Consider the following 22,694-nt stretch of genomic DNA (forward strand, 5'->3'; position numbering starts at 1 on the left):
GACTACAAAGGTCCTGGGGACAACGAGCCCCTCCTTGGGTATCAGGGCACTGTGAGGCCATACTCAGTGCCTTTGCTTACATCTCTCTCCTGTTCTCAAGGCCCAAGAGTGGAAGGAAGTTCCTGCCACCTGGCCTCCAAGCCAGCCCATCTTGTCTCTCCAGCACAGGTCATCTACTCCCTACAACTCCGTCCCATCCAGAGCCCCTGCAGCTAGTGCCTGTTCTGCAATTGTTTGTTTCCAGTGCCTCTGCACAGCGTCTGCCCACCCCCCCCACCCCCGTGTTCCCTGCCTAGATGCCTCCTGCTTGTGCCTCAAGGCTCAAGACCAGGGTGACCCTCCCATGTGCCTACACCCAAGACTTGTATACCTCTTCCTCTCCCTCTTCTTCCCACATTCTGCTGTGCTCAGCTGAGTGGAGGGTTCCTCCGGGGGGGGGGGGGGCAGAGGTGGCATTTTGCGCAAACGCAACTCCCAGGAAAGACTGAGAATCTGAAGTGAGCTCCCTTCATAGACCTGCCTACCTCCATCAGCACTGTCCTGGGCTGTTTTATAAGCAGATGCTACTAGAAGGCATCGCTTCAGGTTTGTCCTTTTCTCCTGTCATTGTCGTCGTCGTTGTCATCAACATCATCATCATCATCACCACCAACACCACCATCACCAACATCATCATCACTATTATCATTATTTTGAGACAGTCTCATGGAGTCTAGGCTGGCCTCAGACTCCCTGTGAATGTTGCCAGTGACCTTGAACTTCTAATCCTCCCGAGGGCTGGGATTACAGACATGTACCGCTACTATTTGTTTATTAGAAGCTGGCTGTTGAAGTCAGGGATCTGTGCATGCCAGGCAAGCATGCTACTAACTGAGCTGTGTTGCTTATCTTTTTCCAGTGCTGCTTTAGGGAGCATAAAACACACACACACACACACACACACACACACACACACACACACACTCATGACATGCTGCTGTCTACTCTGATGTGTGTAGTTTTCAACTGCAAGACCTCAGGGCAGGACCTTGGCAGCTGCCATGCTGGGCCGTTTATCAGGACCTTCTGCTCCTCCACAGGGGTTCAGGCAGGACACCGGTAGCACAGCCTATATTAAGGCCACCTATGTTTGGCATTGTTCAATCTGCCCATCTCCTATGTGGGGGAAAGAGCCAAGGGCCTAAAGCGAGGAGAGAAGGCTGATTGAGGTGTGGTTACCCATAGCTCCTGTCTATTCATGCCGGTGATTTATTTGCCTGGGATCTGCGCTAAGACAAAAAGAACCTCTGCATTATTAATGACCATTGATCACAGCCTTCCAAAAAAGAGAGACTGAGAGAGATGGAGGCTCCAAGCCAATCACAAATGACAGACCAGGAGAGCAAGGGGTGGGGGCGGGAGGGGAGGGCCAGGTGGGCAGAGAATTTGGCGCAAACAGAAGGACACCAAAGGACGGGGCGGGAGAGCAAGGCGTGGAAGAGCTGCTGAGTTCTCAGTGTGCTGCTGTGCCAGATGTCAAACAGCTGTGTGGGTGCTGGTGGGCACTTCCAGATCTCCCTGTGCACCGCCCCCCAAGGAGACGCAAAGACCAACTTTTACCGCGGATGAAGAGTCGCGGTCACTTTATGATGCTAATAGGGTCAATTCATCAAGAACACATAACCAGTCTACTGGTGGATGCGGGTGATAACGAGGCTTGAGACTATACAAACAGTAAGGAGACACAGTGGGCAAGGACACCGAAGGCCAGGTCTACCCGAGCTGTGCTGAACCTGGTCAAGCAGGAGTCTTTGCTGTCCCCCGTCTTCGAACTCAGCCCTCTTCTTTCTAGCTCTCTGCATCCGCAGCCCCTACTAAACGCTGAATAGGGGAACTGGCGGTCAGATTTGCTGCCCAAACTCTGGGATCACTCTGCTTGACCAGCAGAAACTGACTGTACCCATTCCACTTCTGGTGTGTGGCCGGGGACGCTTCCTACCTCCGGTCTGTCCTGAGAGGCTGCTTTCCTGGTGAGACTTATCCCCCCCCACCCCCCCACCCCCGCCGCCTCCGACCACCCTGTCCACTCCCCACCTCCTTTCCGGCTGAAACATGTCATCTCCTTAAGTGCATCGCATCCGCCCCAGTAGAACGTGAGCCCTAAGGGGCGGGGGTTGCACAATCGTTTTTAGCCCAGTGCATAGCCGGTGCAGACATAAAGCAGATCAATAAATACTTGCTAAATTAAAGGTAGGGGGCGGGAGCCTCAGCTTGAGAGGAACCCGCGGATGGAGTCTAGGCACGGTCCACTTTCCCCGGACAGTCCGTTCCTTCCTACAGGTGGGCCTTCTCCACTCTTGTCCCCGGCGTCCTCCCACCGTGGGGCAGGGGCAGGGGCTCCGGGCGGGCCTCCCCTGCCGTGGGCGGGAGGCCGAGTGCGGAGCGAGCCCAGCGGGGGAGGAGCCCGGGAGCAGAGCGCGGAGCAGCGGCGGGCGCGGGCAGGAGCGCGGAGCCGGAGCTGCAGGCGCGGAGGGCGGTGGAGCCCGGAGCTCAGCGGGGTCGTGGAGGAGGCCAGGCTGCAGCCCGCAGGGGTGCGGGGCGCTCGCACCCTTGGCCCGTACCTCCCGGCTGGGAGCCGGTAAGCGCGGGAGCCCGGGGCGTCGCAGCCTCGCGGGGCTGAGCCCAGCCGGGCGGGTCCCGATGGGTCACCTGGCGTCCCGCCTTTGTGAGCCTCTAGGACGGGAGAGGAGCGCACCGAAAGACGGTCCCCAAGGACCATCGGGGCCCGAAGGGAGCACCCAGGATCGTTATCCAGAATCCTGGACCGTGGGGGTGGGCCGAGGGATCCCCCAAGGGAGGCTGCGGGACCCTAGGAGAGCGTCCTCCATGTCCCGCGCTCTGGGAAGATCCCCTGAGCAGGTGTTGACCCCCCTCCTCCAGGCCCGAGGTGAGATGTCCCCCCAGGTGGCCCTGGTGATGGCCTAGGGAAGCGGGGAGCCCTCTACCGGCCAGGTCTCGGGGTGACGCTGGTACCGGAGGGGACTTAAAGGAGTGTCCAGTTTGGAGCTTGGGTTTGAGAAGGGCCCTGACTTGCTCGTGACCTTGGGCAGGTCACTGCTTCTCTCTGAGCCTCAGTGTGCACATCTTTCAAATGGAGAGGACGCTTCCCCTTTCACTGCGGATTGGTAGGAATGAGTGAGAGGCCGTGAATGCTTTTGCGTCCATGGTAAAGTTCTCTGCAAATCCTAGCTTCTCAAGCAACATCAGAACTGCAAGGCTCAGGGAGATTGGCTTTATTGCAGGTGGGAGGAACGGGGACAAAATCTTGCCCAAAGTCACAGTACTTGCAGAATATAAGACTCAACCCCACCCTCACCCCCCGCTGACTCGCTGGATGTGGGGACCGGCAGAGATTAAGACCCTGATACTCCCAGGCTGGTTGCATTTAGCAAACCAGCCCTGGTCACTTGCTTAGCTGCGGGGAAAGCTTTAGACTTCTCTGAGCACTGGCTCCATCCTATCTGAAACGAGGATGACGACCACCACCTTTCAGGTTTGCTTTGCAAAAACCAAATGGAATCATTGCCTAGTATTACATCTGACCTCACCCCGGAACTCAGCTTTGTACTCAGCAATCTCAGATCTTATCTTGGGAATGGCTTTACCGCAGTGGTTCTCAACCTGTGGGTCGCGACCCCCTTGCAAATCGACTGACCCTTTCGCTGGAGGCCGTCTAACATTTCCAAAAGCACAGATATTTACATTGGGATGTATAAAAAGTGGCAAAATTACAATTATGAAGTAGCAACAAATATGAAGTGCCAAAAATAATTTTAGGGTTGAGGGGTCACCACAACATGAGGAACTGTCGTAAAGGATTGCGGCATCAGGAAGGGTGAGAACACCTGATGGGGTTTTCCAGTGGACCTTGTCTGTGCTTTCCTCTGGTCGCCAGTGACACTGGCTAGACTCTCGGCCCTTCCTGTAAGGAGTGTTTTTTTTTTTGACAACAGCCGCTGTCCACTTGGGCAGCTGACCTTTGATCATTGATACCTCCCAGTCGGTTGGCAGAAAGTGATCCTTTCTCCAAGAGACCAGGACTCCATTGGAAGCTGGAGTCCAGGCCAGTGGGTGTAAGAGTTAGGGTCTGGGGCCTCCACTCTTCTCCGTCCGACGACAGGGATGCCTCCTTGTGTTTGCCAGCTGCCTGATAGATCTGCTGTGATCCCTTCTCTCTTTGGATGGATAACATTTCTTTTTGGCAAGGGTGACATGAACACAGACAGAAATATGGATCCTCTAAGGCTGGCATTCCCAGACCTGAGAGAGAGCCCTCCTCGTTGAGATGACTCCCACCCATCAGGTCCACAGTTAACACTGTGGCCAGACATTTCCCCGGAACAGGATCCTTTGGTCTCCTTTGACTAAACACTGTCTTTCCTCTTCCTTGTTTTTCCCTCAGGCTCATCTTTGAGTGTCGGGCACTGGGTGCTCTGCTGTCCTGGGCCCTTCTCCCTGTTTATGGTAGACCCTCTCCCTGGGTGACCTCACCTCCCCTCAGGGCTCTCCATACCACCTGACTCATGACTCAGGTGGATGTCTCCAGCCTGGAGCACTCTTGAGCTGGGAATCCACCCGTTTGTTGTCAGCCAGCCGCTAGTCAGGCCCTGGTGATACAGTGATGAGCTAGACTGAGCTACGTGTTATGTGGGCACGGTGGGGATGTGGGGTGGAGAGATGGTCAGTAAACAGATTGGAAAGCATCAGCTCCTGTTAAGTGCCAGAGTGATCTCAGGAGGGCGTTGGAAGTGGGGAGAGCGGCTGTGTGCTGGTGGATGAAGTGGGGTACTGACAGGGGAGGCACCGTAGGAACTGATGTCAAAGAAGTGATGGTGTCAAGGCAGACAGTGAGGGACTTGTAGATCATGGTGAGGTTTGGGACTTTATCTTGGATGATCAGGGGTCATTAGAGTGTTATAAACAGAGTGCAGAAGTCAGGAGTGCTATCCCAGACCTATAATCCCAACACTCAGGATGCAGAGGTGGTTGGGTCTTGAGTTTGAGGCTATCCTGGGCTACAAAATAAGACTCTGGGGGTTGAGGATTTAGCTCAGTGATAGAGAGCTTGCCTAGCAAGCGCAAGGCCTTGGGTTCGGTCCCCAGCTCAAAAAAAAAAAAAAAAAAGACTCTGTCTCAAAAACAAAAACAGAGAGAGAGAGAGAGAGAGAGAGAGAGAGAGAAGACTGTTTTCTCCTCCTCCTCCTCCTCCTCCTCCTTCTTTTTTCAAAGATTTATTTATTTATTCTATGTGTATGCGTACATTGTAGCTGTCTTCAGATACACCGGAAGAGGGCATCGGATCCCATTACAGACGGTTGTGAGCCACCGTGTGGTTGCTGGGATTTGAACTCAGGACCTCTGGAAGAGCAGCCAGTGCTCTTAACTGCTGAGCCATCCCTCCAGCCCCTCCTCCTCCTCCTCTTCTTCCTCCTCCTCTTCCTCCTCCTCCTCTTCTTCTTCATCATCATCATTTATGGGGTTAGATCTGGGGGCCTAAACTCAGAGCCTATGCATGCTAGACCGGCACTCTAGTCAGCTCTGGACCTGATGCTGCTGATTTCTCCTGGGTGCTTTTGGGTCTTATAAAAAGACTCACTCTAGATTGGCTGCAAGTGGTGTAGCCTGGAGCAGAGAGGGAGTGGGTTTATCTTCAATGAGCTTCTGGCCATAGGCAGGAGGAGACACGAATGAACTTGGGGTCAGGAGATTAGAGGAGAGAGATTTGGGACTAGGGACGTAGCTCAGATGATAGCGCTGGCCTAACAAGCTTAGCAGGGTCCTGGTTCGATCAATCTGTGTGTGTGTACGACTGGGCATGATGATGCATATCTATAATCCCACTGCTCAGGAGGTAGGGGCAGGAGTTCAAGGTCGTTCTTGACCACATAACCTACTTGAAATCTGGTCTGTGCTACCTGAGACTCTGCAGAAAGTGGGTGGTACTTCAGGCTGGTGGACCGGGGAAGGGCCTCCTAGAGGAAGCAGAGATAGTGTGTCCTCAGGCGGACATAGCAGTGCAAAGTAAGACAAATGAACGTCCCACATATGTGGAGAGAGGAAACAGAACCTGGAAGGGTGTAAGATACCTGGTCCGTTAAGGCCAAGGCTCTCAAGAGTGCCATTGACTCTTGGGGGCCTCAGCTGCCTCCTTTTTATGAGATAGCTGGTTAAATGTCAGGGAGAAACAGCAGAAAGAACTCTCAGTTGGGGTGTTGGGCTGGGGGCTCAGCTGCAGAGTGCTTGCCTCATATATGAGAAGCCCTGGGTTCCACCCCAATCCAAAAAGCATGGAGAGGGGCTGACAGGATGGCTCAGTAGGTGTTGCTGTCAAGCCTGTTGACCTGAGTTTGATTCCTGGGAACACCATGGTGGAAGGAAAGAACAGATACCACAAATTGTGTCCTCGGACCAGAACAAAACAAAACACCAAAAAACAACCCAACAAGTTAGTCCTAGTGGTACATACCTGGAAACCCATCACTCAGGAGGCAGAGGCACAAGGGTGTCCAGTTTGAGGTCAATCTGGGCTATATCTTATCTGGGCCATGCTTACCTCTCATGCACAGGGCCCTGTGTTTGATCAGAAATATGGAGGCCAGTCAATTCATAGTCTGGGTGAGAGTACTTGACTGGTTGGTTGGTTGGTTGGTTGGTTGGTTGGTTGGTTGGTTGGTTTTTTGAGCCCTGGCTATCCTGGAACTCTCTTTGTAGACCAAGCTGGCCTCGAACTCACAAACCTCCACCTGCCTTTGCCGCTGCTGGGATTAAAGATTTGCACCACCACCACTCGATTTTGACTGACTTTTGAGCTCCTCTAGGGCAGTCTGATAGACTCACCACAAGGCATTTGGGTTACTAGAGATGAGGGGACAGGTCTAAGAAGGGTAGACTCGTCTGTATTCTTTCATGCATCCTTTGAGCAAATTTTTATTGATCGTCTGTATCAACTCTAAAATGTTTTGCTATGAACACAAGTCAAGTCCCTGCTCTAGGAACGACCTTCTTTATGGGGAGAAGAGAGCCGCAAAAGCTCTGCATTGCAGAGTGAGGCAGGCCCTGCATTCAGGACAGACTGACACACACAGAGGAGAGAGGACATTTCAGTGACGGGGAGGTAGCATAGGGAGTCCTGGAGGTGGCTGGGAAAGGACACTCATTCCAGTCTGGCAGGGACACAGGATGTCAGCAACTGAGGACAGTTGGGGAGGCCAAATGTAATTCTACATCAGAAACTTAGTACAGAGAGCAGGAGTGATCAGTTCTACTCTGGGGTCCAGGGAAACTTCCAGAGAGCATCCTTTGGAGGAGAGGGAAAGATGGCTCAATGGGTAAGAGGGATGGATGTGCCAGCATGAAAACCTGAGTTCAAGTTCCTAGCACCCATGTGGGAAAAGCAGAGTATGGCTGTGCAACCCCAGATCTGGAGAACAGAGACAGGCAGGTCCCCAGAGCTCACAGGTCAGCCAGCATAGGTTAAATGGTGACCTTGAGGGGTTGGGGATTTAGCTCAGTGGTAGAGCGCTTGCCTAGCAAGCACAAGACCCTGGGTTCGGTCCCCAGCTCCGAAAAAAAGAAAAAAGAAAAAGAAAAAAAATGGTGTCCTTGAAAGACCCTATCTCAAGGGAATGAGGCGGAGAGTGTTGGGGGAGGACACCCCGTGTCCTCATTTGTCTGCCACACACACCTGTGCACATACATGGACCACACACTCATTACACACATACAATAAAGATTTTAAACTATAAAAAAGAAAGGCATTCTGGGTAGCAGGAGGGACCTATGGAAACAATCTTAGAAGCAAAAGAACCATTGTCTTTCCAAATGCTCACCTCAGCTGGAGCTTTGATGAATCCACATAAGGGAGGGGAAGGAGGGGAAGGAGGGGGAGGAGGGGAAGGAAGCGGCCCAAGTGGTCGTTGCAATGGTAAATGGCAGGAAGTGAAAGGGATTTGGGGTGACTACAGGCAAGTGCTCTCCAAGCTTCAGTCCTGTGCGTCAAAGCCACTCCCAGTAGGGTCTCAGGGTGACAACAGGTTGTCTGTCGCTGATGCTTTCCATGGCTCCTGGCATGTACCCTGTCACCCTCTCAGGACATCCCAGGCACAGAAACTGTGTTTCTAGACCCCACCGTAAGTCTCAGAAGATCAGTGTCAGATGCGGTTGCTCACGCCCTCCGTTATTGAACGAGGGGGATGGGCTCAGAGAGGCTGAGTAGCTTATCCAAGATCGCAGAGTGGGTAGATGAATCTGGGAAGCAAGCTATCTATTTGATTCCACAGGCTACTTCCTCACCCGGGGTCTGCCAGCAGGGGAACCACATGGTGGTTAGTGGGTTTGAATCCTTTAAAACACTACGATTCCCTGTTTGGTTTCCAGGAAATGTATCTCTGTTGTTGTTGTCTTGTTTACCCATGATGGAGAAACCACCTTTTCTTCAGCCCTGAAGAATGGGCTCAATCCCTGAGCTTGAATGCTCTCTAGAGATCCAGATGTTCAGCATCTGAGGACCAGGAGAGGAGGCGAGTTAAGCTCCAGGCCAAGGAGTGCAGTTCAAAAGGCCTGTATAGCTGACCAGACTGTGTGCTGCAGATTTGCTGTCGATAGAAGAGGTCTTGGGGGTGGGGTGGGAGGCATGAAAACAGCAGAAGCATATGTCACGAGTGGGGCAGGACTTCCCCCGAGGATGTCTGCCCTTGTCTCAGGTTCACACTGTTAGTGAGAGTCTTGAGATCTGGAGACTGGGTTTCCACCTGTAATTCACTGGGTGAGCAGGCGAAACGCCTCATGCTTTCTGAGCCTGTCTGCCGGGGAGCCGGACTTATTGGTTCCTAAAAGCCCTTCCCACTCTGACACTTCGGTCTTTTGCAAATCCCAGGGCTCCCGAGACTGTGTGCACCCCGCTCCACCCCCTCTCCCTCCCCTTCACACACTGTTCGGTGTGGGCTGTGTAGCCTGGTCCTTAACAGCCTCACCTGCTGCAAGCCAGGGTGGCTGTCAGGCCCTCTCCAGGCACAGCCAAGTGTGAGACACTCTGCACACCACTTCCCCCTATCCTCTGGGCTGTGCCAAGTGCTGAACAAAGATGTTAGCAGTCTACCTACGGGCCTGGTGGGAGAAGGCTCTGCCAGGAGAGCATGCTAGAACCCAGCGGGAGTAAAGCTCCTCCCCCCTCCTTTCTCTCCCCACTTGTCCTCTTCTCTCCCCTCTCCTTCCCTTTTCTCTTTATTTTTCTTAGATAAAGATCTTGCTATGTAGCTCAGGCTGACTTCAAACTGCCTCAGCCTCCCAAGTACCGGAGCCACCAGGCCTGGCTAAGATGTCCTGCGTGTTTGCAGGCCTGCACCTAACAAATCTTTGTGGGAAGAGAAAGGAGACCCGGACAGGTTTTCACGGGTAGCGTGGCGCCAGGCAAAACCAAATCCCAGTGCTAAAATTTCATCTTAGCTCTGGATGTGCTTCTGAGCTACAGTTTCCTCCCCTGGGAGACAGTAGAAAGGACTGTGATTGGTCATAATGAGTGTCTATCTATGGGAGTTTAACACGATGCCTGGTAAGCTCTTTTTAAGGCTGGCCACCCACGTGGCCTCCCTGGCTGCCCTCTTCCCTGGCCTGAAATGTAGTTCTCAGAAGACAAAATTCCCAAGCTGAGCCCTAGGGGGCGATAGCGCCTCGTTTGCAATTACTTGTTCTGGGGCTGCACTATCTAGTCCTTGGTGTCTGGGGGTGTGGAGCAGGGACAAGGGGTTCGTGTGTGTGTGTGTGTGTGTGTGTGTGTGTGTGTGTGTGTGTATCTATGCATATGTGTCTGTGTTTCTCTGTATGTATGTATCTGTGTGTGTCTCTGTGAGTCTCTGTGTGTGTGTGTCTGTGTGTCTCACTGTGTATATATCTGTGTGTGTGTCTGTCTGTCTGTTTGTCTGTCTGTCTGTCTGTGTACTGGATCTCACCGTGTTGCCTAGGTTAGCCTGGAACTCTATTTTCCTGCTTCAGCCTCACGAGTGCTGGGATTCCAGGTGTATGTCATTGTTTTTTACCCATTGTTTTTCACATCTCCATGTCTACTCCTCAAGTGCTCAGTGACCTCAATACTGACTTTTCTAGAGTCCCCCCGACTCGAGCTCTCAATCCAGCTGTGCCAGGCATGGCCTTGAGTGAATCACTTCTCATTCTGTTTCTCCTCCTGTAAAGGGTGTGCAGATCCTGCCTCAGGGACAGTGCTAAGGGCGGGCAGAGGGGCTTTAAGACCTCGCTGCCCACTTTCCCACAGGCACAATGGCAAAGGCTCTTGCTTTTAAGCCTCTCGTTGGCTTGTTCACAAGTGGCCTCTGGCTCCTAACAACCCAGAGGAAAGCAAACCTGAACTATCCTTCCCTAACTGGTTCAAAGGCCCTGAAAACAGGTCTCTCCTGTATGTGACATTTTATCGATCTTCAGCCATCAGAGATGGCCGTATCTCTGTGTCACCCCAGGCAGGCCACGAGGGAGAAGCACTTGAGGAATTTTTAGGAATTACAGTCTCTGTGCTCTCTCCCAGAGGGTGAGGCTCAGATAACTGTGGGTTTGGTTTTGTTTTTGCTTTGGCATTTTCCCTTCCCACCCCACCCTGCTGGAATCCAAACCCTAGACCTTTCAAAAGCAAGAGCCCTACCACTGAGCTACAACTCCAGCACCCTTGTTCTTTCTTCTTTTTTCTTTAGAAACAGTGTCTCTCCTCAGTTGCCCAGGCTGGCCTGACGCTCACTCTGCCATTCAGGCACACCTTGGACTTTTTCCATCTCCCTGCCTCAGCTTCCTGAGTAGCTGGGGCTACAGGCCTGTACGTCCAGGTCCAATTGAAGTTTGAGAACATGAGTGTCGGGGTTGGGGATTTGGCTCAGTGGTAGAGCGCTTGCCTAGCAAGCGCAAGGCCCTGGGTTCGATCCCCAGCTCCGGAAAAAAAAAAAAAAAAAGAATAGAGAACATGAGTGTCAAATAAGGACATGACATATATACATAGAGCAAGTTAGTGGCAAGGCCAAGCTAAAGCCTAGAACCCCTGCCACCACCAGACCTGCTCTTCAAGCCATTCCCCATCTGCTCGGGTGTCTGACACAAACATTTAAAGGTTATTTTTTAAAGATTTAGTTATTATATATAAGTACACTGTCGCTGTCTTCAGACACACCAGAAGAGGGCATCAGATCTCACTACAGATGGCTGTGAGCCACCATGTGGTTGCTGGGATTTGAACTCAGGACCTCTGGAAGAGCAGTCGGTGCTCTTAACCACTGAGCCATCTCTCCAGCCCTTAAAGGTTAATTTTTATCGTGCGACTGTGTGTGTGAGTCTATGCAATTGTGTGTGTGAGTCTGTGCACATGAATGTAGGTGCCCCAGGTACAGAGGCATCAAAGCCCTGGAGCTGGAGTTATGAGCAGTTGTGAGTTGCCTAACATAGATGCTGGGAGTTCAACCTGGGTCCTCAGCAAGAGCCATGGAGGCTGTTAACCACCGAGGCATCTCTATAACCCCGTCGGCATAAACTCTTGTCAGAGTCATAGGTGGAATAAAACCAAGGCCCTGTCCTTAAGGAATTCTTGTGTTGATAGTGATGGGTCCTCAGGGGAGGGGCACCTAGGCAGACTAGGAAAGACATCTCAAGCATGCAGTCCAGAAGGGTGCTGGGGACAGAGAGAACCAGAAGGCAGAAGAGATGATGCTTTCCAAGCATAGGAGGACAAGGCAGAGACGGAGGTTTAGAGGGGGAGAGAGCCCTGCCACAAAGCAGGCAGTTGTGTGTTGCTGGAGTGTGTGTTGCCAGCAGGCTGAGTCAGAATGTGTTAGAGGCGGAAAGACTGTGCATGGTGGGGCTCTTAAACCAAGCAGTGAAAGTGCTGTGGAAGCCCCAGGGGGGTATTAGGGGAGTGACAGAGTCAGATATTTAGCTGAAAGGAAGATTCTGGAGAGGCAAGTGATCTCAGTGAGTTCAAGGGCAACCTGGTCTAGAAAGACAGCTTCAGGCCAATCTGGGCTACCTAGGCCTGGTCTCAAAAAAAAAAAAAAGTGGTTTTCTAAGTTTTGTGACTGTAACCTCTCCCTCCACTCTCCTTTTTTGGTGATGTAAGATACCTAATTAAGGGCCTGTGTGATGTGAATGTCATAGGCACCAGTGTAGTGTTGTGACAGCCATAGAAGGGCCACCTGAACAGAGTGCCAGGAGAGCAGAAGTTGGTCCCAGTGGAGACAGCCTCTGGGTGGCTAATGGGCGAGAAGTGAGAAGTGAGCGCACACACACACACACACACACACACACACACACACACACACGCACGCACGCACACACGCTGCATGGCTATGCTAGACAAGGGATGAGTCACCTCTGGGCCAGTCTAAACAGGTCTGTGCAAGATTTTATCATGCTGCTCAGAATGGGACACAACTTATAACTTAGAAATGTTTTTTTTTTTCTAGAACTTTCCATGTCATACTTTGGACCAGAGTTGACTCTGGGTAAGGAAAACATGGAAAGATAACTAGGGGGCCAGAGTGGCTACAAGGGATGGAGAGTTTGTTAGACACCTCACTTTCCACCCCAATAGTCTTATTCACATGCAGATGCTAGCTTCCTGATGCTGGGCTGCCATTGTCTGTCTGATTTTTTTCTTTTCTTATTTATTTTCAGCCAAAACACTGTCCCCCTTCCAGGTCTCCTCCCAGACTTCCTCACTCCTCCTCTTCCCTTCTCCTCTAGGAGGCGGTGGCCCCCTGAGAATCCCCCAACTCTGTCACGTCAAGTCTCTGCAGGATTAGGTGTAACCTCTCCCACTGAGGCCAGACAAGTCAGCCCTGTTGGAAAATGGATTTCCCAGTCAGGCTACAGCTTTAGGGGACAGCCTCTACTGTCAACACCGGTTAGTTTGAGGCTAGCCTCGGCTCCAGAGCAAGGCAAAGTCTGAAAACAAAGCAAAAGCCACGCTGGATCCTGACCTTGTTGGGGGGATTATTTTGCAGGTTGGTGAACTGTATAAAGTTCTCTCGCAGCTGGTATCTGGCTGCTTCTTGACCTAACGTGAGGTCCATCTGTGTGGTCATAAGTGTCTGGAGTTATTCTCTAACATACTGACTGCTGTATGGATTTACCACAGTTACTGTTGCCTTCTGCTGCTGTCTGTTTAGATAGACTCCAACTAACTAACTAACCAACCAACCAACTAACTAACTAACCAACCAACCAACTAACCAACCAACCAACCAACTAACTAACCAACCAACCAACCAACCAACCAACTAACTAACTAACTAACTAACTAACTAACTAACTAACTAATGAGTTGCTGGGAACGATTTTTGCACATGTCTCACATCGTGCACACTTTTATTTTTCAGGGCTAAGATCTACCCCATGGCCTCCCATATATCACACAAGTTTCTATTACTGAGCCTCAGTCCGAACCCTCTGCTCATGTTTGTTGAGCAGACACACAGGAAAGTGCTGAGCCGAGACGCTGCCTCCCGGGGCTGGGAGGGAGTTCGGTTGGTAGGGCGCTTGCTTAACAAGTACAAAAGCCCCTGGGCTGGTCCAGGGTCACATGAGATGTACATGGCTACACAGTGAGTATGAGACCCTCTTAGGATGCAAGACACTGTGTCTTCTTGTTGTTGTTGTTGTTGTTGTTGTTGTTGTTGTTGTTGTTGTTGTTGTTTTGAGACAGGGTCTCACTATGTAGACCAGCCTGGCCTCGAACTCACAAAGATCCACCTGCCTCTACCTCCTGAGTGCTGGAGTCAAGGGCATGCACTGCTATGCCCAGCTAAGACACTGTCTTAAGAAAAGAAAGGAAGGAAGGAAGAAAAGAATAAGTGTTTATCTCCTACATATTCCAGATTTTTTTTTTTTTTTTTTTTTTTTTGGAGACAGGATCTCTCTACAGAGCCATGACTGTCTTGTAACTCATTGTGTAGACCAGGCTGACCTCAAAACCACAGAGATCTGCCTGCCTCTGCTTCCAAAGTGCCAGGACTAAAGGTTTGTGCTATCACCTGTCTTAGTGTGCTATGAGCAGACACCATGACCAAAGCAACTCTTCCTTCCTTCCTTCCTTCCTTCCTTCCTTTCTCTCTTTCTTTCTTTCTTCCTTTCTTTCTTTCATGTATAGGAGTACACTGTAGCTGTCTTCAGACACACCAGATCTCATTACAGATGGTTGTGAGCCACCATGTAGTTGCTAGGAATTGAACTCAGGACCTCTGGAAGAACAGTTGGAGCTCTTAACCACTGAGCCATTTCTCCAGCCCCCCAAAGCAACTCTTATAAGGACAACATTTAATTGGGGCTGGCTTACAGGGTTAGAGGTTCAGTTCATTATCATCAAGGCAGAAACATGGCAGCATCGAGGCAGGCCTGGTGCAGGAGGAGCTGAGAGTTCTACATCTTCATCTGAAGGCTGCTAGTGTTAGACTGGCTTCTAGCCATCTAGGATGAGGGTCTTAAAGCCCACACCCATAGTGACACACCTATTCTAACAAGGCCACACCTCCTAATAGTGCCACTCCCTGGGCCAAGCATATTCAAACCATCACACTACACCTGACCTTTTCCCAGATTTTTAAGATTTTTATCCTTTTTTTTATTTTAAGATTTATTTATTTTATATATGTGAGTACACTGTAGCTGTCTTCAGACACACCAGAAGAGGGCATCGGATCCCATTACAGATGGTTGTGAGCCACCATGTGGTTGCTGGGAATTGAACTCAGGACCTTTGGAAGAGCAGTCAGCGCTCTTAACCGCTCAGCCATCTCTCCAGTCCAAGATTTAATTATGTTTAATTATTTAATTATGTGTGTGTGTCTGTATCTGTCTGTCTGTGTGTGTGTGCACATGAGTGCAGGTATGTCTGTGTGTACATACGTGAGTGCAGGTGCCTGAGGAAGCCAGAACTGGCAGACCCTTTGGAGCCAGAGTCAGTCATGAGCTGCCTGATTATGAGCGCTGGGTTCCAGAGTAGAGTCCTCTGCAAGAGCAGCAAGTGCTCTTAACCGGTGAGCCGTCTCTCCAGCCCCATTTGCCAGCTTTTATAATTTGAGTGGTTGAATGTTGAAACTGATTTATTTGTACCTCAAGAGACTGATTAAAGTTTAAAATTAGCACTAACGTGTTCACACACACACACACACACACACACACACACACACACGAGCACTCACTACCGTAAGCCATGGGAAGATTTTTCTGTCTGTATCACATACATTCTTACGTTTAACCCTCCCTTCGTCCTCAGGAAGCGTGCATGATACCTTGATTTTCCGGTAGAGAAGGGCTCAGACTGTGGGCAGTCCCTCACAGGAGAGCGAGTGGAATCAGATAAGAGCTGTGGAGGCCCTTGGTAAAATGGAAAGAGCTCAGACTTGTGGAGAGCGATTCTCCTGTCCAGGGCTCACTCATCCGTACAACGCCGCTCCTACAGAGAATGCAGACATGAATTCCTCTGTGGGGGATTTATTCTACTGCAACAAATCTTTGATCAGAAAGCCCTGGATTTTTTTTCTTTCCTCTAAAAGGCCGAGACTGGCTTCCGCAGAGCCATTAGTCCGCTTTGCTTCTGGTAGGTTTTATGACTGACTCAGTTAAAGAATCTTCAGAAAGAAGGGACTGATCTTCCCTGAGCCCAGGGCAGGAAGCGTAGGTTAAGGGGTTGGGGAGGACCCCCGCTATGTGCCAGTTTCTCTGTCAAGGGTGTCCTGACTTTGTTGAAACCACAGGAGGATTCTGGGTGGAAAATGGTGATGCTCTAATTGACCAACAGGGAGGGGCCAGGAGGAAAAGACTTGCTTCCAGTTCCACAATGGGGTGGGGAGAACTGAAAAATCTGTCTTGTATGACTTTTCAGAGCTAGCTGGGCCCATTTGAGTCTCCTCAGCTGAGAGAAGATTGAGCTGGCAAGTGAATGTTCCTGTAGGAGGTCACCCAGACGTCCAAGGATGGGGCCCCTTGCTTCTGTCCCAAAGGCAGTGCACTCTTGTGCTCCCTCTTTCTTAGCTTGCTTCTCTGTTGACTTTTCTCTCCCTCAGACTTTTTTATTTTGTTCACAAAAATATTATTCCCTATGAAGTAGTGTGTGTGTGAATATATATAATGTATATATAAGCATATATGTATGTGTATGTATGTATGTCTATATATACATATGTGTGTGAAGATTGAAGAATGAAAGGGCTCAGGGGCAGCTCAGTTGGTGGAGTTCCTACTACCACACACAAAGCCCTGGGTTTGATCTCCAGCATGTGTGGGCCGCCGGGGGTGGGGGCTGGGGACTGGTGTTGAGGCACTCCCCGATAATCCCAGCATTTAGGAGGTGAGGGCAGGAAGACTCAGGTTCAAGGTCATCCTTAGCTGCATAGAGAGTTCAAGGTCAGATGAATGGAGGGAAGGAACAGAGCCCATGCATCCACCGCTGCATTTTGAAAGAAACGTCCAGGGCTGTGCAGACGGCTCACTGACCAAGTGTTCCAACAGCCAGCCGGAAGCCTCACACACAGAGAAACCTGTCATGACCGTTCATGCTTCTAATCTCTGCGCAGGGAAAGCAGAGACTAGGAGACCCCTGGGGTTCTCTGGCTAGCTAACCTACATGACTTGGTAAGTTCCAGGCCAGTGAGACAAGGTCTAAGAATGAGGTGGGGGGGTGGGGTGGGGAGGTAGATGGAGTGGATAGTACCTGAGAAATGACACTCTCGGTTGACCTCTGGCCATGTGCATACACACAGGAAATAGATCTGGAGATAGCCTAGTGGTAGGCTGCTTGTGTAGTGTGCGTGATGTCATGGATTCAATTCCCAGCACACTGTCCATGCTCATGTGCGTGCACACACACGCACACAAACACACACACACACACACACACACACACAATAAAATGAGAAATAGACCACTATAGGGCTCTGTGGTGGGGTGCCAGACCTGCCATTGAGGGACAGTGCACTAGTTTCTGGTGGTTTGCTCTTACCTTTGGGACCACCCACATCAGTCTTGTCCCATCGGCTCATGAATACGGAAGTTTCTCTACTATCAATCGAGCACAGACAGGGACAGGAGCACAGGTCCTTAGCTGGGCAGTGGTGGTACCCGCCTTGAATCCCAGCATGCTGGAAGCAGAGGCAAGCAGATCTCTGTGAGTTGGAGGCCATCCTGCTCTACAGAGCAAATTTTGGGACAGCCAGGGCTACACAGAGAAACCCTGCCTTGATGAAAGAATTGTTGCCTCATCTCCTGGGTGAGACCAGAATGTAATGTCATCTTTGTTTGTGGTTCTGTTTTGTTATTTGAGGTGTCACTGAGAAAGACAGCTGTTTGTGGATCTGTAGACCGTGCCTCCAGAGATAAAGGATTAGGGACAAGTCTCCTAACTCGGTTCAGGAAGCCTCTAATATGATGTCACTTCCTTGACTAGTGTAAGCCGCTGACCAAGGCCATCTCCTTTGTCCCTGTCCCTCTTCCTAAGCTGTCACCAAGGGCTTGCCCTCCTACTAGCCTCTCAGTCTTCCCAGCCCAGGACTCCTCCTGCAGGGAGGTGACTGGAATGTCTGGAGTCACCTGGAGTCACACCAGCCTGCTGTGGGGACAGAACAGTAGCAAGCCCTCCTAGGCTGTCTGCAGCCAAGAAACTTCCGAACGATCCAATGATCCAATCTGACTTCACATCTGTGTGAGCCATTAGAAAGGAAAGGCAGCTGCAGACTTGGAATGGAGCCCCGGGGCAAGAGGGAGTAGGAGGGGGCAGGACTTGTTCTGTTATTTATTACCCCTGGGGCCGTACCTGTGCCTTGAGGCTTTTCTTCCTGAGTTGCAAACTTTGAGCAAAGGTAGAGAGATTTGGAGAGCTCTGGACTCAGTTCTGCTCCCTCCAGCTGGGTGACATCACCTCTCTGAACACCCACTGGCTGATTCCTTAAGTTGGAGGATATATTGCCCACTGGACAAGTTTGGTGACTGGGTTGACTCAGTGCCTGTAACGTAGCAAGAATGCCATTAATAACAATAACAGGCTGGGTGTGCCTTTAATCCAGCACGCTGGGCTATGGGCACCTCCAACTTTCCCTTTATTTTCAGCTACACTTGACACTTGTACCATCTCGCCTGCTCTCAGGCTAATCTGATGGGATTAAAAATTGTAGGTTCCCTGACTTAGTTAAAGACTCTTCAAAAAGAGGGGACTGAGGCTGGATGATCTCTGTTCAGTTTAGGACAGCATGGTCTATTTTATGAGTTCTAGGCCAGCCAGGGCTACACAGTGAGACCCTGTCTCAAAATAATAATAACAATAACAATAACAATAATAATAATAATAAATTTTATTTTATTTTAGGGCTATGTTTTCATTTATCTTTTCTTTCTCTTCCTTCTTTCCTTTCTTGGTGATAGGTTCTCCTATAACCTGGAATGATTTCTTCTTCCCTTGTTTCCTCTCTTTCTTCCTTTCTCCCTTTCTCTCTCCCTCCTTCCCTCTTTCCTTCCTTTCTTCCTTCCTTTCTTGGTGGTAGGGTCTTATATAACCTAGGTTGACCTCAAACTTGAGTATTACTGAAGCTGGCTTTGAACACCTAATCTTGCTACCTCCACCTGTGAAATCACTGGGAATATAGGTATGTGCCACCACTGCCTGGACATGGTTTTGGTTTTTAAGACAGAATCTTACTATGTAGTCCTGGTTATCCTGGGACTCACTGTGTAGATTAGTCACACCTGTCAGAACACATAAAACCATACGGTAGCTCCTACATTGAGATGGGAGATGAAAATAGGTCAGGGAATGGAGAGGTGGCTCAGTGGTTAAGAGCACCGACTGCTCTTCCAGAGGTCCTGAGTTCAAATCCCAGCAACCACATGGTGGCTCACAACTGTCTGTCATAGGATCCGATGCCCACTTCTGGTGTGTCTGAAGGTCTGAAGACAGCTATTTAATATATATATATATATATATATATATATATATATATATATATATATAAATTAAAAAGTAAACTTTCAAAACAGACCAACTGATCCGCAGGAGGCCAAAATCCAGTTTCCATGTATGAAGTTCAATTCTTTTTCTGGAGGTGAATTTCTATCATGAGAAATGTTCAAGCATTTAAAGTTTAGCAGCTAACTTTTTACTTAATAAGAAATGAGGTTTTGTTGTCGAGCTTTTTGTCGTTGCTATTTTTTTTTTCCTTTTAGAGACAGGTTCTTACAATGTAACCTGGAACTTTCTCTAACTCACAGAAATCTACCTGTCTCTGCCTCCTGAGTGCTGGGATTTAAAGCCATGTGCCTGTTCGTGGCTTGCTGTAGATTTTGTCTTGTTTTAAGAATCATTCAGAACCAAGCATAAAAATCTGTAATCCCAGAATTCAGAAAGCAGAGTCAGGAGGATCAGGAATCCAAAGTCATCTGAGACAGGAGAGTGAATTTAAGGGCTACATGAGACTATGTCTTAATAAAAAGTACAATCGTCCCCCTCCTTCCCTAGCCACGAGTCATTTGTGCTGACTCTAGGATATTTGGAAAGTTCCAATGAATGGAGGTCCGTCACCCTGAACCCTCAGACAGCATGTGACAATATGGGGTTCTTTCTGGAAGCCTTTGTTTCTTGGTTTGGTTTAGTTGTCATTGCTACACAGAGAGATGCTTTATGACTCAGTTTACAATGCTGACTTCATGTGCTTGGAACAAAACTGTGATCCTTCCAAAACCTAGGACACTCTGTCCCCTCTGGGAATTGTGTGGGTGGGGCACACCACCACCCGCATGTTCTTGATCTCAGAAAGTCAAGCACCAGGATTCACAGGACCAGGGGCAGCTAAAGCAGTACCATTTGCGTCTTACAAATTGCAACTTTCAAGATTCTCTTTCTAGATTCTAACTCTACTCTTTTTTCTTTGTCTTTCCCAAGCTCAGAGCTTCTGAACACATCCCCAGCTCGGTGAACCAGCAGTGACCCATTTGTTTTGCCTTCTCCTAGCTCATGCATTCTTTGAGTCTTGGTAACTGGAATGTTTTGTCTAGTCAGACGCAAAGCCGTCAGCGGGACAGAACCAACGCTGAGGACTCATGACGTGTTGGCAGGATCCTGGGAAAAAGGAGCTGCTGGGAGTGCACCTCTGAATCAGTTGGTTCTTTTTGTCTCTGGTTTTAAAAGCTCTCTGGAAGAGACCTGATGTCTAGAATCTTCTAAGTATGAACAGGGGAATGCTGAAGTTTTGTAGTTAAATATGTCAATGTCTTTATGTTTCAAAAAGCATTAGAATGTCGAAGGCAAGAACCCCAGAACCCTGCCCATCCTCCTGTGAGACCTTGATAATTATCTAACAAATCTAACAAAAAACTGGGCTGGACCATCTGCTGGGAGAAGTTCCAGAACCCCAAGAGGCCTTGGGCTTCATCTGCTTCCGGAAGCATCTAGCTGTGGAGTTGGTGTCCTTTCCTGGGCACGTCTTGAGGCCTTTCTGCTGAGCTCTGTCCTGATGTATGGCTTTCACAGTTGTGAAGCTGAAGTATGACTTTGTTCTCTGGATGGGATGAGGGTGAAGGAGTGAGCCGTGTGTGTAGAAGTCTGTGGGAAGAGAGAAACACTGAGCATGTCGCTGCCAAACCAGTCCCTAGAAGGCCTTCCTCAGGAGGCCTCCAACAGATCCCTGAATGCTACAGGGGCTTGGGACCCAGAGGTCCTGCAGGCACTCAGAATCTCCCTCGTGGTGGTCCTATCCATCATTACACTGGCCACTGTCCTCTCCAATGCCTTCGTACTTACCACCATCCTGCTCACCAAGAAGCTCCATACCCCAGCCAACTATCTCATTGGCTCCTTGGCCACCACCGACCTCCTGGTTTCTATCTTGGTCATGCCCATCAGCATAGCCTATACCACCACCCGTACCTGGAACTTTGGCCAGATCCTGTGTGACATCTGGGTGTCTTCTGACATCACATGCTGTACGGCCTCCATCCTGCATCTCTGTGTCATCGCTCTGGACAGATACTGGGCCATCACCGATGCCCTGGAGTACAGCAAGCGCCGGACCGCAGGTCACGCGGCGGCCATGATTGCGGCCGTCTGGGCCATCTCCATCTGTATCTCCATCCCACCGCTCTTCTGGCGGCAGGCCACGGCTCACGAGGAGATGTCTGACTGCCTGGTGAACACATCTCAGATTTCTTACACCATCTACTCGACCTGTGGGGCCTTCTACATCCCATCCATCTTGCTCATTATCCTGTATGGCCGCATATACGTGGCCGCCCGGAGTCGAATCCTGAACCCACCCTCCCTCTACGGGAAGCGCTTCACCACAGCACAGCTTATCACGGGCTCTGCGGGCTCTTCACTCTGCTCGCTCAACCCCAGCCTCCACGAGAGCCACACGCACACAGTCGGTTCCCCTCTTTTTTTCAACCAGGTGAAAATCAAGCTTGCTGATAGCATCTTAGAACGCAAGAGGATCTCTGCAGCCCGAGAAAGGAAAGCCACTAAGACATTGGGCATCATTCTGGGGGCCTTTATCATCTGCTGGCTGCCTTTCTTTGTGGTATCCTTGGTCCTCCCCATCTGCAGGGACTCCTGTTGGATCCACCCGGCCCTCTTTGACTTCTTCACGTGGCTAGGTTATTTAAACTCTCTCATTAACCCCGTCATCTACACTGTGTTCAACGAAGACTTTCGACAAGCGTTTCAGAGAGTCGTCCATTTCCGAAAGGCCTCTTAGTCGAATTTGGGGGTGACTCTTGTTTATCTGTTATGTCCTGTAACCCAGCTGGGGTTGCCTTTTTTAATTACTGTCGTTTCTCTGGGACCTGGGCTGATTTGTGCTATCTTGGGTCTTGGATTAAATCAATAGATTTGTTCTGTGTTTGACTGCCAGCATCTTCCAGACTTCTGAATTACTGAAAGCTAGGTGCTGTGTAAAAGGCGACAGGACTGAAGACATCCCTTAACATAATATCCTCATGGTTCTCTGGATTGGAAGAAATTTAATATGTAGGACTTAGATGAGAAACTGTCTTATTCTCTAGAAGGCTCGGAGGGAAGGCCTTCTGGTCTACCTGGGATTTTACAGAGGGCTTTGGAAAATGGGTGTGATTATTGACTTGAATTAAAAGTGAATTTGGAGTTAAAACAGAGGGGGTTGTCATCTCCCATAGCCCACTGATTAGAAAACAACACCCAGGAATTGTTTCTACTGGGTCCTGGTTGTCCATATGGAAAGTGAGGTTGGTGACCCAGGGTAGATAGAGAGAAATTCAGAAGGTGGCAGCAGGAGAGAGGTATACGTGGGACCAGATCAACTACTCTACATCCTTCATTCTTCCCTTTGTCTCTATTATATAATGTTCTGAAGTTAAAACCCGTCATCCTGCTGCTCAAGAAGACTGACCAGTGTCGGATGCACCAAGCTTTGAACGGATACCTCATTCTGCCCGTTCCGATGTTTTTATTTTGAATTACTATTTTTTTACAACCCTTGTCGGGCTGGAGAGATGGCTTAGCAGTTAAGAGCACTGACTGCTCTTCCAGAGGTCCTGAGTTCAAATCCCAGCAACTGCATGGTGGCTCACCACCCTTGTCATCAGAATTCTTAAGATGTTGAGTCTTACCAAATAAAATGCATGGGGGACACAGAGAACAGTGAAGTCTTTAT

At 49.9% G+C, this 22,694-nt stretch overlaps 1 protein-coding gene across 6 annotated transcripts; it reads left to right on the forward strand.

Moving 5' to 3' along the window:
* The first annotated feature begins 1,456 nt into the window (after window positions 1-1,456).
* On the forward strand, window positions 1,457-22,674 carry Htr1d (5-hydroxytryptamine receptor 1D). 6 transcript variants are annotated; one of them, XM_087660423.1, is made up of 3 exons: window positions 2,460-2,617; window positions 18,439-18,659; window positions 19,952-21,916. In XM_087660423.1, the coding sequence occupies exon 3, from the start codon at window positions 20,637-20,639 to the stop codon at window positions 21,759-21,761; it is 1,125 nt and encodes a 374-aa protein (XP_087516549.1). In that variant the 5' UTR covers window positions 2,460-2,617; window positions 18,439-18,659; window positions 19,952-20,636; the 3' UTR covers window positions 21,762-21,916.
* Window positions 22,675-22,694: the final 20 nt, after the last annotated feature.

The sequence above is a fragment of the Rattus norvegicus genome, chromosome 5 (genome assembly GCF_021556685.1).
Source record: "Rattus norvegicus strain SHRSP/BbbUtx chromosome 5, alternate assembly SHRSP_T2T, whole genome shotgun sequence".
Lineage (NCBI taxonomy): Eukaryota > Metazoa > Chordata > Mammalia > Rodentia > Muridae > Rattus > Rattus norvegicus.